Source organism: Zerene cesonia, chromosome 6 (assembly GCF_012273895.1).
Source record: "Zerene cesonia ecotype Mississippi chromosome 6, Zerene_cesonia_1.1, whole genome shotgun sequence".
NCBI lineage: Eukaryota > Metazoa > Arthropoda > Insecta > Lepidoptera > Pieridae > Zerene > Zerene cesonia.
The window spans coordinates 6391063-6407858 of record NC_052107.1 but is presented as its reverse complement, the minus strand read 5'-3'; the positions used below and the strand labels follow the sequence as shown (position 1 = coordinate 6407858).

Genomic DNA, 16796 nt, shown 5'->3' with positions numbered 1-16796 from the left:
TTTTGCATAATTCAAATTAATATTAAATGTAACATAAGTAATATAAAAGTTTCAAAACCCATCACAATGTTTTAGTGCGGTACACTTTTTCACACAAAGAAAGACACACTCACCCTTTATATTTTCCAGACTGAGGAACAATGATGTAGGAAGAAGCGATATCTATGTCCAAATCTATAAACGTGTGATGGTTGACAGCATATTGCATACCCAGAGCCGACTTCTCTTTCAAATCAGACAATTTGTTCTCAGCAGCTGCCTGCAATCTATAAAACATTTTTTTTCCAAGAGACATTGTTTTTTTAGATATATTCATAATAATAAATAAAAAAAATACCCTTTTATACTCACGTAGTTAAAGCAGTGGATTCGGTGGGTGGTTTAAACACATTGACTATTTCTATTACAGTTTGTGCGTCGTATATAATTTGCAACGGGCGCGCTTGCACTTTAACGCGCTGATCACAAGTGCCATCTAAAATATTAAAAAACAACATATTATCAGCGACCATAAGTTACCATTTTTGTATAGATTTCAATTTACTATGATTATTTAGTCTGTTAAAATCACTTACCCAGTGGGTTAGTTTCAAATATAACATTCAAAAGATTAACATCTTTTGAAACTTCCTTTGAAGTGACTAATTGCGGTTCAAATTCGTCTTGACGCACACCGGCCACAGTAAATGCCTCCATTTGAACATCCACTCTGTAATAAATTGTGCATAATATTTATTTAATACCATTATTATTGCAATGCCGGAGGAGGAGGAGGAGGTTAAATTAACACTTTTGCATTTGTTTCATAGCAAGCCACCCTTCGGCGCGTTATGATTAAATATATTAAGGGCATTTATTGATTAAAGTAGCGTAATATAAAAAAATAACTTATTTCTAACCATATTACATTCTTATTTAATAACATATAAATTTGATAAATGGTCTGCCTTTTATGTTATAGCGGCAAACTGAGCTGTGGTTCACCGGATGGTAATCGACAGAACGCACTAATTTTAAAAGTGGAGGATCCATTAACAAAAATCTATGTCCGGCACCCACTGCCACAGTGGCCTACAGAGAACGCGAGTAGTCCCCCAACCCCAGCAGCGCACGCACCTCAGAGCGTTAGCGCTCGGGCGCTGGCGCAGGTCCACCTCGACGTGCTCCACGCAGGCGCGCAGCACCTCCACCTCGTGGCGCACGGCCAGCTGCAGCCGCTCGAGCCGGAAGTGGCCCTCCACCGCCACGTACTCGCTGGGCAGGTGCAGCGGCGCCGTGTTCTCCTGGTAGTCGATCGCGCGGAACAGCTTCTCCTTCTCCTCGCTAGTCATCGCCTTCTCGAATTGCTTCACTGTTAGCCGAGTTGCACGTGATGAATATATACTAACGCTACATTAGTCAAGATTTTGTTTTATTGCCTGTTCGAATTAGTACATCTCAGTAACTACGGGTTCGAATTGAATTTTACTTTTATTTTCACGCTACGACGAAAAGCAGAACATCGACGGTAAATATTATAAAAATGGAAAAGGCGTAACTAGTGACTACTATTGTTCATCGTCATTTGGTAGAAATTTTAGCAAAAGCAAGTCAATTAATCATCAATTAAAATCTAAATTAAATAAAAAATTGTCCATTTGGTAGAAATACCTACTGATAGCAACTCCTTCAGATAATTCTTCATCCTTAGAACTCGCTCCGGACCACCAGCCGCTGAACCAACCACGAGATTTCTTTGCTTCTGCTTCCAATTTGCCTAATCTTTCCACCTGATATAATTGCAACATTTGTATGATAATTGTTATCCCAATTTATTTTTGAGAAAATTATGATGACTTCTCGAAATAACTTGTTTGTTAAAAAAAAAGTAAAATTTGTCGGTAATTTCTACAAGAATTTTGCTCTAGTTTTATATATATTAACTAACAAACTAAAAAAATTCAAGAAACCTGTTGATTTAAAAGCATCTTGTCAACAAAATCAATAGATATACTCTAGAAGAATAACCTATATACTAAATTAAAAATAAAACACACACCTCTGACTCAATTTGTTGTCTTATAACAACCAAATTAAATAGGTCTAATGTTTTCTCAGCTTTATCCAACACACATTGGTACTCATTTGCCACTTTTCCCTTAGTAGTGAGCTTGCACTGATAAGCATTGGCATAGTCTTTACAGAGCTGTCTATGGGACAGCATGTGATTCCAATTCCAATTTCTGCGACGCCTGAGCACCTCCTCTTCCAAAATACATTTATATGCAAAATTCCACCATTCTTTGTAGTGACCTTTGTAAGATTTTGCATCGGGCCGATATTTTCTGTAATATTTATGAAGTTAATGTTAGCTTTTAATTAAATAAACAGCAATTTCGATAGTAATATTTATGGTCAACTTGAGTAACTATTTAAGGTATGATATAATATATATGTATAGTATACACAGGTGGTTTTTATAATTAATTACTGTAACATATAATGTCATATCCGCCATAAAAAGCAGCCGCTTGATTTCAAAATTAATAAAACTGTAATTTAAGATATTTACTTAGAATATCATCATATTACAACAGATAAAAGTTACAACAATATGATTGGATATTTATTCAGTAGCAAAAATCTTATAACAATTGATATATATGTAGAAGTAATTACATTGTAAGAAAATTTATATAAACATTCAAATAATCAAATTAAATGTAGTTAATATATGCTAAGATAATTAATGTTTTTGTTACTAGCTCACTTCATGATTAGCATATATGCAAATATGTTTAATCTCATATAAAATGTACATAATATAATATTATGTATTATGTGAATCAACACTAAATACGAATACATAACCATGATGTTTACACTGAACAGTTAATAATAATAGAAAATATAGATATCATAAATTTACACCTGTAAGGTGCGCCTTTGCTCATTCGATCCATGGAATCTGCTAACAGCATCATATCTTGGTACTGTGCTTTATTAAGATTGACAGCAAGTTGTTCCATATGTAAACTAAGGATTACTTTGGGAATGCAAAATTTGGGCGTATCTCCTTCGGGCTTCGGATTCAGTTTCAGTTTTGCTGTTGCATTTATAGGACCAAGTGCTGAAAAAATATCAGCTCGTTAATAATTGTATAATTTTCCATATTGGCAATAGAACAATGTGTACTTCAGAAGGAAAAAAACTGTATTAATTATTTCTAAAGTCATTCTTTAAGAAGACCATTAGTTGCTAATTTCGCAGTAATTTATTTCATACTAATGAATAATCACTACTGCATATAAGACCTCACTTACAAAACCATAATTATTTGTATGGCAGTAAACATTTTATGCCTCCACCCACCACTGATCTCAAACATGCAATGGTATACTCATATGCAATGAATTAGTATTTTTCTCACCATAGTGATAATTATCAGGCTTAACTATTTTAGTTGCAATTTCTTTCTGCAAACGGTTCTTAATCTCATCTGGGCTGGATTTAGAATATAGTTCTGTTGTTGGATTCCAATAAATAGCTAATCCTTCTAAATTCAATATCTGTAGAAAACATTAAACAATTGAAATTAATAATCTCAGGATGTTACATACACAGAGCATAACAATAATAAATTAAAATATTGACTATGAGAAAATAGAATTTACTCACTTTAAAGATTTTTGTAACAGCCTCTTGAATTACAGCCTGTTTCCAATTTTCATCAGTTGTGTGCACAGATAAATTATGGAGTGTTATACCAAAGGAAAAAGGTGCTTTAGGATTAGTTATACTATCTTCATAGCGAATATGTATGTCCATAATTTTGAGTTGAACATTTTTTATTATTTGTGTCACCAGTTTTTCAACAAATGTTTCATCCAATTTAATTTGATCTGAAATAATAACATAATATTAATAAATGCAAATCCATATTATTATACTACTTCGAAAAAATTATCACAAGAAAATATGAAAAAGTTAAAAAAAAATACAATATAAACAGGCAATGCCGTAAATAGACTTTTCTGCGCCCATTTTCTGTAAATGAGCTCTTGATTATTTTAGACATTATACATGGTGTTATCTAGCACTAGACTATCAGGTCTGGCCAATAATGCTCCCTCCCTGGAGGCTGCACCCAATGTCTGGGCCTCAGTGACATTGCCCTATTTGCAGAACTATGTATATGTAATTAGTCAGTCATCTTAAAATGTACAGTCTAATATACAATATTACAATTATATTCCTATATCAAATCAAATCAAAGCCTGACTTTATTTCATAGGATTATTCCTAACTGTGGTGTGCACAATGTTCACAAACCTTTTTCAGCTTCTCTCTTTTTGGCTTCCTCAACTCTTGCAAGTTCTGCTTGCTTGGCTGCCAGAGCCATTTTCTCTTCTTTTTCTGCATCATATTTGACTTCAGCATTTGGATTTACAATGAGAAAAAGCCTTTCTATTGTTGCTTCAACTGACGCGCCATATAGATTTTTCCATGGTATCTTAAGCACTAACTTTCCTGTGAAAAGTATTTAAATGTTCAAATGATCACCTATATATATATATATAACATCTTACGTTTAAAGTCCTAATGTCCAGGTTGGTTTCCACACTTCTCAGAAACGGATTAACAGTTTAGTTTAGTTTAGTTTGTTAGACAGTAGGTCTTTTCATTTGTTAATAGGCAGATTCCATTTTCGAAATGATTATATTACATAAAACTATGTTTCCTTTATCATATATACATACATTATAATTTCTGTGGTGTGATTTTCAAGCCTTAATTTGTTGTAGTGTCGCAATTTATTTATTTCATTTATTATAACCACAAAATTTAAAAAAATTGCAGAAATATAGAAAAATAACATGAATATGAAAGATTCCTTAAACTCTTTATTCAATATTTTTGAGAGAGTAGTTGAGGCTAAATTTAGACTGTTTATTGCTTCATAAGTATAATAAATTATTATTATCAGCATGTAATGTATCATACACTTGAAAATTGATAATATGTTATGTGCATTTCTTATCTTTTTTCATACTTCATGCTTTATGGCATACCGAAGATTGGTATAATATATTAAAAAATTCAACACTGCTTTAAGAGTGTAAATATATCTTATTGATGGCATTTCATTCGTTTCAAAATTGAATGAAAGTACATAATAAAAAAGAAAATACTAATTAATATACAACGCATGTACATATTTAAAAACTACCAGTGATAATATGCAGTGAAATCTAATTATATCATCACATAAACAGGTCAATCAGTGCTGACCTTCAAATTGAGTTTGTGTGAGTCACAAACGCAATAAAACAATTCTTGATTTGAGGCTATGATGTCATCGTCTGAACTCCATAGCCTTTAGGCCCAGTTGCCTACATTGCATGTTAAATGTGATAATGTTATCTAATTAAAATTCAAGTGCTATTCATGACGTATCACAGAATTTTTTTTTTTATTTTGTATATTTGAGTGTGATATTATGAGATTAATAAATAATAGATAAAAAATTAATAAATCAAAAGTTAATATAAACTGTTTCTGTATGTCAAAGTATATCAACAGTTTCTATATGGTAAAAAAATACTATGCTCCCTTTAATTACAATTTGGTTTAATTACAAATATTTAACTGTTTAATTCAAATATTAACAATCATATTATGAAAAAAATATAATGAAATGTTGAATTCTACAAAAGATTTTATGGGCAATCAATATAATAGAAAGTAACTAATTTCAACAAAAAAAATTATAGCACTCCTTCACAACACTTCATATTGTCAGAACTAGATTAAATTTAAATAGGTCCACATGGTGGGCACCAATATTCAAATAAAAAAAATATCAAAATCAGTTCACCCAATATTGGAACTGATTGTGAAATATATATTTATTTTCATTTCATCAAATTGTCTGATGTAACAAAAAAAACCACAATCAAATTGATAAGACCTCCTCCTTTTTATAAACATAAAATATTTATGTCAATTTGATTCTGGTATTTTATTTTGAATATTTTTATTCTTATTTATTTTCTGCCCCAACTGTGTTTTAATATTATAAAATACTAGCTGCTCCGCGCGGTTTCAACCGCGTAAGTCCGTATCCCGTAGGAATATCCAGGTAAAAAGTTGTAATTCTAAAGCCTATATGTTATTCCAGAATTTCATTGCAATCGGTTCAGTAGTTTTTGCGTGAGAGCAACAAACACACACACATCCTTACAAATTTTCGCATTTATACTATTAGTAGGATAGGATAATACATATTATTATGAAAACTATTCTTTGAAGTATTTTTTTATGCCATAGTCGGCATTGGGGCTACCATCGCAAATGAACATTTAGAGAGGTGTAAGTTCTACGGGAGACCTTTCGGACAGCAGGAAGGCAGGGCCGATTATGAAATTTTGTGAAATTTTGTGTGCATATTGGATATATCTGAGAATCAACCAAAATCTATTTTTCATACCCCTAAATGATAAGAGTTTCTATATGAAATGACTACTATTTGATCAATGAGATCTCTTATGTGAAAACTCACATCACTAATCTTTCCTTTCAAATGAACTATAGAGCAACTGCCAAAAAATTGGTCACACATTCAATTAATGGCCGTACCAACTGTTACCAAACCTTGGTTTTATATTATTTGTATAGTGTGCTATAGTGGCAACAAAAATACATCATCTGTCTCAGTCATAGAGTCTCATTTTTACCCTTAGGTATGGAACCCTAAACAGCGCATCAGAAACACATTTAAGTGCATACCCCTTCACTAATTTAATATAAGTGATTTTTTAAATAATAGAATCTACTGATATCCTTACTGACACCAGATAAATATGTATATATATTGTAATATTATTGTATGTCATTCCATGCAAATTTGCTGCCCAAGTTTCAGCTGGACAGGTTCTGTGGTTTTTGTTAGTTGCTCTTCTTGCATTCAATATTTTCAACTCCATTAAAGGTTTATAATCATTATTGTAATGCCTAAAATTCTTCAAATCCTTTTTAATTAATAATGCTTCTTACCTAAGTGACCATATACTGTTTGTACTGGAATATTGAGTTCTTCAAGAGCATTTTGTTTAAGTATCAAATTCTCCAATACTACGTCGCCTGGAATTATACAATATAGCTGTAGTAAATAAATATTAACCTTGTAGGTAAGTAGTTTATTTCGCATGACATCACACTATACACGACAAAAACACTTACCACCCCATATACCTAATTTTAACTGTGATCTATTTAGATTTTCAACGTAGTCCCCAAGGAACCGGTTTAAAACATCCACTACAATAGATTCGAAAACCATTGCGATGTTTTGTTTAGTTCAAAGTATTATTCAGATATCTAAGTCATAGTCAATGAAAAGAAAGAAAAACGCACAACTCCAATGAAAAATGCTAGCATTGGAATAGAATATTAAAAAATTCAATCTATGAAAATTACACAATACGGGACCTTTTTATTAATAATTAAATTTGAAATTGAATTCAATTTCCCGGAGCAATTTCAGACAAGTTACAACTGAAGTCTGAAAATGACATTTGCATTTTAATTTTGAAAATGACAACCACAGTCCATCGATGACAATAACAGACAAGAAAAGACAACCGCACGAATAGCATATTATATTAAATCAACCTTTGACTAATAGCGTGCATAGATATATTACGGCAGTGTCTCGTTCTTTCATCTTGCCAACTTACATCATGCTAATCTACAAAACAATTTTTATCCTTATATGTTTAGCTCCAAGAACTCAATTTAAACAAAAAGTATCTTCTTCTTCATCTTTATTAAATGGCAACTCCCGATTCCACTGAGGACGGATTCTGCCAATAAACAAAAAGTATTTCTTATTTAAATTTTAACAATGACAGTCATAAATTATTATCGCATTGATTCATTTAAATGAAAAAGAACCTTTATCGATAGGTTTGTTTAATTAATAAATAATTTTTAAAATTTTGATTTTTTTTTATGTCTGCATGTTAGGCTTACTTAGCATAACCTAAAGACCAATACTATTTTTGATAGAACATATTGGTCTTTAGGTTTTGCTTTCACATTATTCATTTGATTTTTTCATTAGCAATTATAAATAATATATCACATGCGCAGTTGTGCGCATGTACCAGTCATCCTATGGCGCAAAATTTAAAGATTTCCCGTTCAATTTCTATCGCGTCAATAAAATTACTTAAAATACAAACTGCTCTCAAAGCACATAGTTCTTAGCTATTTTGCGTAAAAACTGAATAATTAGTGCGTTACTGGCCACCATATATCAACCATTCTTTATAAGTATTTTATTAAGTATTAGACGGTTTAGTAGCGCTTCTGAAGGAAGCCTGGTTGAGTGAGTAGATTAGTTTGAGTTTGAGAAAATTTTTATGGTCACCCTATTGGAAAAGGACACATCACCTCCACGTTAACTCCTTCGCTCGAGTCATTTTTCAGCCGTGAACGTTCGTTCCTGCTTATGTACTATTTCAATGCTTGCGAACTAGACTGGCGTCCGTAGCAGGATGAGATTAAGTATATATTACTAAATTGTGGTTAAGCATAGACGAAGCCCTGCTGTGCGGATCTTCTACTTCCATCTAGTTAAAAAGAAACTCTTATCACCGGAAACGGATCACGGGTAGCCGAGAGATTAGGCGTTGCCATAGTTCAGCGAAAGACGCGACTTCGAATCTTGCCTCGAGATGAAATTTTTTAACTGACCATGATAGTTATTTTATCGATCATCCCTCATTATTTGTTTTTAGGTAGCTAGTCCAATAATAATATACCTATTAATCTTGATTGGCATCTTTATTAGTTTCGGTAATATTGACTTTGAAACGTTGATTTATTAATCAGCCTTAATAGTTTATGAATGTAGTTCGACCATTATCTAGATATATTGTAATACTGTTTGTGTGGATGCATTTTTACTACCTTAACCTTTGACATTTAAAATTTCAATTCGATTTCCATCAAATTAGGGTTGACACTTGACGTTTATTTTAAACACATTGTGTTGCGGCTGACGTGCACGTGTGTTGTGAAAAAGAAAATAGAATTATATTCTACATTTTGAATTTCTTTGTCGAAACAAAATTATCATTCAAAATAGTCTTCGTATTGATAATATGATATAAGACTACATTAAGCATGCCTGATATGAAATATATTTTAGTTACTGGAGGTGTTATTAGTGGCGTGGGAAAAGGTGTCATAGCTAGTTCTTTTGGCACAATTTTAAAGAGTTGTGGTATAGATGTAACATCAATAAAGATTGATCCATATATCAACATTGATGCTGGTACATTTTCTCCGTATGAACATGGTATGTAGATCTGTCTCTAATTAATTATTATAATTATTATGCGCGTGGTTATTAAATCTGCACTGCTATTTTTATTTATAAAGGTGAAGTTTACGTTCTTGATGACGGTGGTGAAGTTGACCTTGATCTTGGGAATTATGAACGATTCTTGGATATAACATTACATCGCGACAACAATATAACAACAGGCAAAATATACCAGCAAGTAATTGAACGTGAACGTCGGGGTGACTATCTCGGAAAAACTGTGCAAGGTATATATAAAATTTCAAATATTTATTTTATGCCTTTATGATATTAAATCCTAAAATCAATATGTTTTTTGTTATTTTTCTTATCCAAACAGACCAAATCTAATAAACGAAAATCGTTGTAATTTATTACTTAAGTAATTCTTAAGTTATAAGTGATTTAATACAAGATTGTTTTTGATATTGGTGTATAGATATAGAAAATTTAATTTTACTTTCATATAAATTGTTTTTACCTGCTTTGTTTTTTAAGAAAAGGTTTTGAACAGTTGAAATCCAAATTGTAATTTTTATATTTTCTTTGTAGTTATCCCTCACATCACTGATGCTATACAAAAATGGGTTCAAAAAGTAGCACAAATACCAGTAACTCCAGACAACAATCCACCAAGAGTATGCATAGTGGAATTAGGAGGAACCATCGGAGATATAGAAGGAATGTGCTTTGTGGAGGCCTTCAGGCAGTTCCAGTTCAGAGTGAAGAGAGAAAACTTTTGTTGTGCGCATGTATCCCTGGTACCAATGGTAAGAATTATGCAATATAAATTTTTCATTCAATACCATAAAGCTATGATAAAATGATAACAATGGTGTAAAATTTTAAATTTTTCTACTAGACTAGACAAGTCACTTAATCTATCTATACATATAATAAAACAGTCACCAAAACATTTCTGTATGTTAATTTTTTTTTTTACTGTGCAATATACCCATTTTATAGACTCTAAAACAATGGTTATTGAAGTGAAACTTCTTTAGAATCGTTGTGATTTCAAACAAAAATGTGTGAGAGACAGAAACAAAAATGTGTAGGGTGAAGCCAGCAAAGAATGAGACAGAAATATACATACTATTTTATTCATTCTTTTGTCGATTTACTGAAGTTTCACTTCTATCGTGTGTGAATCGCACACTCACCTTTTTTTTTCTTTTCAAGTCTATCTGTTTGTTTCTATGTCAATCAAAAAACCACCAGACAAAATATTTTGACTAAGTTTAATGTTGTTATAGAACAGTATAATATATTATATATCATTTATATAATTGGGGGATGAATGATGGGATGAGCAACAGAGGTTTCTAAATAAGTTTTTTGTTAAAATAAACAATGGTCAAGATAATGTACCTAGAGTAATCAAATAGGTCATACTGTCTCTTCAAAAATCCAATTACAAAATTATGTAGTCTTGTCTTTGTTCAACCATGATAAGACATGAAAATTTGTACAATATATCATTATCATCATTATAAGTAAGTTTGGTATGTCCTTAACTCAGCAGCCTCATAATTTCATATGCATTTTAATAATTTTATATAGCTTTAATTTATCTGTGCATGATTCTCATGGCCACAGATGTAACTACAGAGTAATATAAATTTTGCTGAATATTTATATATTTGATCTTTGGGTAAACACCAACTGTGTTGTTTTTTAGTTTTACAAATATGTTACTGCCCACTTCTATATATTTATAAAGGGAGAAGAAAAGATAATTCTAAATGAAAGGTTGGATGATACTCCTTGAGAATGTAAATGTGTATGTAATTTGCTTTACTCTGCTTTTAGCCAAAATCAACAGGAGAACCAAAGACAAAACCTACTCAGTCATCAGTAAGAGAATTACGTGGCCTGGGCTTATCACCAGACTTAATTCTCTGTCGGTCAGAAAAGCCAATAAATCACAATATTAAAGAGAAAATATCTAATTTCTGTCATGTTGCACCAGAACAGGTAAAACATAATCCATAAAAAACAAATTTATTTTTGATATTAATATTTTCAAATATTATATTTTGATATCATACATGGTTACAGGTTATATGTGTCCATGACTTGACCTCTGTTTATCATGTTCCATTATTGATGGAGGCACAAGGTGTTGTACAATATTTGAATGAACGACTTCAATTAAATATATCTATGCCTCGTCCAGGAAGGTAAACACTAGTTTTTAGACAACAAAAAAGAATATATGTTGCTTTTATTTGTAGAAGGAAGGTACGAAAGTGAGAGCTTTATTCAAATTAAATTATTTGCCACTTTACAGTTTTATGAAGAAATGGCGCAACCTTGCAAAACGTGTTGAAAATCTCAGAAGGGAAGTGAACATTTCACTTGTCGGAAAATACACTATGTTAGAAGACAGTTATGCTAGTGTCACTAAAGCATTACAACATGCATGCATTGCCGCTGGTTGTAAGCTTAATTTGACTTACATTGAAGCTGTTAATTTGGAGAAGCAGAGTAAAATTAATGATCCAGTAGGTTACCATAAAGCTTGGCAGGACCTGTGTAAGAGTGAGTGAGTATTCTGTGCCAATGTAATCATTTTATGAAAGCCTTCATAATATTATGAATTTAAATTAGTTTTGCATTAATTATGTTTCTCACAGCCGGAGGCCCCAAATAAAAGTCGAATTTTACTTATAAAAATACTTTAATCATAATGATTACAATATGTCTTGTAAATGCAAGTGCTAAAAAGTAATGAATACATTACCAAACTTATTTAACATGAAAACTTAAAATTACGTCGCGCCAAAGGAATTCGCTACATACAGCAATATACGTTCCCGTGCGAACCGTCGACACAGCGTTACATTAGGGTTCCGTTGGCGCCACTCATTTCAAAATATCAACATAAACATTTATTATATTTATCATTTGATAATGAAGTGTTCATTTGCTATTTATTTCAGTGGTGTAATAGTGCCTGGTGGTTTTGGACAAAGGGGAATGGAAGGAAAAATAGAAGCCTGTAATTGGTGTAGGGAAACACAAAAGCCAATGCTTGGTATCTGTTTAGGATTACAAGCAGCTGTTATTGAATTTGCTAGAAATGTATTGGGTTTGACTGGAGCAAATAGTACTGAAGTTGACCCAAACTGTGATGATAAATTGGTTATTGACATGCCTGAACACCATCCTGGAAATCTTGGAGGTACTATGAGGTTGGGTAAAAGGAAAACTTACCTTCAACCTAGTGTAGTAGGTAAGACATATTATATCATCAGATCAGCAAGCATACAAAATATTTATATTTTTACCTATTAGTAAAATTCATAATTTTAAAAATAAATATTTGCAGCATCATTGTATAAAAAGGAAATTATAGAAGAACGTCATAGGCACCGTTATGAAGTTAACCCAGAATATATTGAAAAACTCGAAACAGCTGGTTTGCGATTTATTGGAAAAGATGAAACTCAAACTCGTATGGAAGTGGCAATTGTTGATGGTCATCCCTACTATGTGACTGTACAATTTCACCCAGAGTACCTTTCAAGGCCTTTATCACCCAGTCCTCCGTTCTTAGGGTAAGAGGTCATCACTGAAATTAACATTTCTTTAATCTGAATTATAATATTTGTTTTGCAGTATTTTCCGTTTTTTTTATCTACCTCGTAACTTTTTACTGGGTGAACCGATTTTAATTTCTTTTTTTATTTGAGAACTGGCCTCCCATGTGGAGGACCACACTGGAGGCACCACAATTCATATAGGAATTTGAATTTAGCCTACTTCTGACAATTTTCAAGTCAGTTAAAAGTTACAGTTAAAAATAATCCTACTTCCTACTAATATTATAAATGCGAAAGTTTGTAAGGATGTGTGTGTGTTTGTTGCTCTTTTACGCAAAAACTACTGAATCAATTGCAATGAAATTTGGTACGTAGATAGCTGGACAACTGGAATAACATATAGGCAATCACGATATTCCTACGGGATACGGACTTACGCGGGTGAAACCGCTGGGCGCAACTAGTTCTTTATATTTTTATTTCATCATATGTTTTATTGTAGGCTTATACTGGCTGCTACTGGAAAATTAAAGCAATATTTGTCAAAGGGATGCAGATTCAGCCCTAGAAGTCAATCTGATGTGAGCTCAGGTAGGTTGTATATCTACATAAATTATGTTTCTTTTTGAATTTCGTATGCCTGGAGTTTAGAGGCGATAAATCTCACAACCACGAAAATGCAAAAACTTGCGAAAAAGGCATTTATTAAAAAAAATCGGTCAACCAAGTACTAATCCTTAGTAGAAAATAACTCTTATTTTAATTTATGCTTTACAGATGAAGGTGACCTTGATGAAGATATATCATTAGCTTCCCTTAATATCACTAATAAAAATGGTGATGTTGCTCCTGAAACAAATGGAATACATTAAATTTGTCATTCTAGCCTATATGTGAACTACTTATATTTTAGAGTTAAGTGAAAATTTTATTTTAGCTGTTTTATACATTTTTTTTATGTATCTTATAATATAATGTATGTATTACTTGCGACTATAAATCAATTTCTTGAATAAGTGAATCAGTCTTTAAACACGTTTTTAAAAGTTTCAACTATTGTCTGTTATTTTATATACGGAAATAATTGAATATGTATTTATATATGTTTAAGTTTTAACTAAATATGTTTAAGTTAAGGTTTTTAACGGCGCGCGGTGACATCTTTTATGATGTTTTATTTGTTGGTTTTTCTTCAATACATAAAATTATATATACATCTACAGATCGTATATATAAAAATAATAAATTTAAAACTAATTTGATCATATGATGTTTTCTTTATTTTTAAAATATAAATAACTTTAAATTTTTTTTTGGACAACCGACAGGAGTTACGTCAAGTACTTACAGTAAAAGTGACTGTAGATCGAATACGTACGCGTACACTTCAAAGACAGACTTCACACTGCTAGAGTAACGAAACCTCTCTCCAAAAAGTGCTCATCACGTTGAACAGCTTGTATATTTATATTTCATATATCTTCAGCTTCAGCTGGTCTGTTAGGGGTCCATATCTGGGATCTAGATCCTCGATTTTCGCATGTTGCCAAATACCTACCTGCCCACTTATCGCGCTGCACAATTTTTCATAATATTGTATATTAATATCTCGCATATTCATGGTAGCGCCGAAGAAAGCGGCACAGCAGTGCTTTTTTTCTGATTTACTTGGTTTCCCGTGGGAATGAGAAGTTTTCCCGCGGTAAAAAAATGTCCTTTTACAATTTACGTATTATCTATGTTTGTGCCAAATTTCATTATCATCGGTTCAGTGGTTTAGACTATGAAAGCGTAGCAGACGGACAAATCGACAGACGGACTGACTTTAATTTCGAATTTATAATGTTAGTATGGATAGTTATAAAAATCGAATACTGTAAATTCCTTAAACACAGCATGTAACCTCCATTCAGGAAATGTGTTTTAGAAATATTTCTTCATATGCTCTATTTTAAATACATATTATAATAACATTGAAATATACAAACTCAATGTTGGTTATTTCGCCTTGATAGTGTCATTTTCGTTGTTCTTAAGAGAAATTGAAATTAGAATAAAAAATTTTCAACATAACCGATAATTTTACTCATTTGCTATTTTAATAATCGAATCTCTGTTGTAATAAGCATAATAAGCCATTTATTTATTGCCTTCATATGATTCATATTACAAAAACCATACTATTACTCTCCAGTATAAATATTTTTTTTGTATGTACATACTGTATCAATATCCAAATTTGTTTTATAATAATTATGGTTGGTTGTTAATATTATAGTCGTGATTGTTTGGCTGTTATCTATAAAATATATATGTTTTATGTCTTCATTGTTAACAAAAAAAAACTTGAGCAATATTTTGATAATATATATAATTATTTAATGTTTTTGCCAGTACTGTAAAGAGCCAGTGCATACTATGTAACCATTCCAGTTTATTGTATGTGTAATAAATGTAAAATTTTCAAAAAACTCGATTTCAACATTTTGTTTTTATTTCGAAAGTATTTTTTTTTTTATGTCACAGTCGGCAATGGAGCTGGTGGGTCGCCTGATGGTAAGCGCTACCACCGCCTTACGCCTCCACAAATGGATTGCCGACTTTTTGGGAAAGGATTAAGAAAGGATTGGTGAGAGGAATAAAGGAAAGGACTGGGAAGGCAAGGAAAAGGATATGGGCCTCCGGCTCCCCCACTCACCGAACGAAACACAGCAGAATGCTATTTCACGCCGGTCTTCTGTGGGGGTGTGGTACGGTGCGAGCTGGCCCAATTCGTGCCGAAGCGTGCTCGACTACCACATTCAAAATTATCATCATCATCTAACATAACTACATATACTATTATTATATCTTTAATGGCAAATGTCATACAAATGCCCATACATACATGTTTTATTAAGCTATATTGTAGAATAATATATGTAGTATACAATAACCTAATAATAGCAGCAGCCATACTTATGAATTGGCACCTACAAAGTTAATTTAGAATTGGAATACTAGAAATGGTTGGTGTCTTTAATAAAGATGAAAATAAAACTGGTAATGCATTAGAGGAAGAATCTAATACCATGTCTAACAAAAGCTCAAGACTAGATTTATACATTTGAAGCGCCAGCGTTGCCTTAGGGGCGAGTGTGTCATATCGCTTCTATTTCGCTGTCCATAAAACTAAAAACATAAGACGCAACAAGAACTATCGCGGTTCGTCGCTTAGCTTAGCAGCAGAGACGTGCTACAGGCATAAAAGTAATTTTTTCTGGCCGGCGGAGGGGGGGTCTGACCTAGTTGGCGCCAGGGTTTCATTTAGGGGCGCTACACGAGTCGTCCCTGTGCTTAGCAACAAAATTATTGGCGATTCATTTTTATTATACACATTTCAAGTAAAGACCTCTGGCCAATCAGTAATATAAAAAAAACTCGCATTATCTTATACTTTATTTTTTTTCCTGACATCTATTGGTGAATAATAATACTATTTTGCTTCGTAGATAGCTGGACAACTGAAATAACACATAGGCACTTTTTATACCGATATTCCTACGGGATACGGACTTACGCGGTTTCAACCGCGGGTCACAGCTAGTTGTGTTATAATTAGAACTAATTTCTTCTATTGTAATATGACATTTTAAAAATTTTGAGTACGTGCAATGTGTATTGGCTTATTTCCACAGGTCTTGTAGTTCACAATTTCAAACTTGGGCAACTGAGCCACAATTTGAAAATTAAAAATCTCATATGAGTCTTTTGACTATTTAAACTTCGGAGTTTGATAACTAATAAAAAGCTTAAAATCTGACTCATATTGTGTGTGTGTTATTTCTTTCAATTGGAATATAATTTTCAAACTAAAAGTTTCTTTCTCAATTATTTAAAACATTGTACTATATACT

General features: G+C 32.2%; 2 protein-coding genes across 3 annotated transcripts in view; one reads left to right on the top strand and one right to left on the bottom strand.

The window, feature by feature from the left end:
* Positions 1-16796, bottom strand: part of LOC119840622 (zinc finger SWIM domain-containing protein 8-like) — a 67071-nt gene that overhangs the window by 5159 nt on the left and 45116 nt on the right. The window lies entirely within an intron of this gene.
* Positions 9024-15138, top strand: LOC119840341 (CTP synthase-like). 2 transcript variants are annotated; one of them, XM_038366905.1, is made up of 11 exons: positions 9024-9346; positions 9430-9600; positions 9905-10122; positions 11165-11329; positions 11414-11535; positions 11646-11900; positions 12298-12590; positions 12687-12915; positions 13403-13491; positions 13678-13814; positions 14229-15138. In XM_038366905.1, the coding sequence occupies exons 1-10, from the start codon at positions 9172-9174 to the stop codon at positions 13770-13772; spliced, it is 1812 nt and encodes a 603-aa protein (XP_038222833.1). In that variant the 5' UTR covers positions 9024-9171; the 3' UTR covers positions 13773-13814; positions 14229-15138. The 2 variants fall into 2 exon arrangements, with proteins under 2 accessions (XP_038222833.1, XP_038222832.1); XM_038366904.1 differs by having other exon boundaries at positions 13678-15138.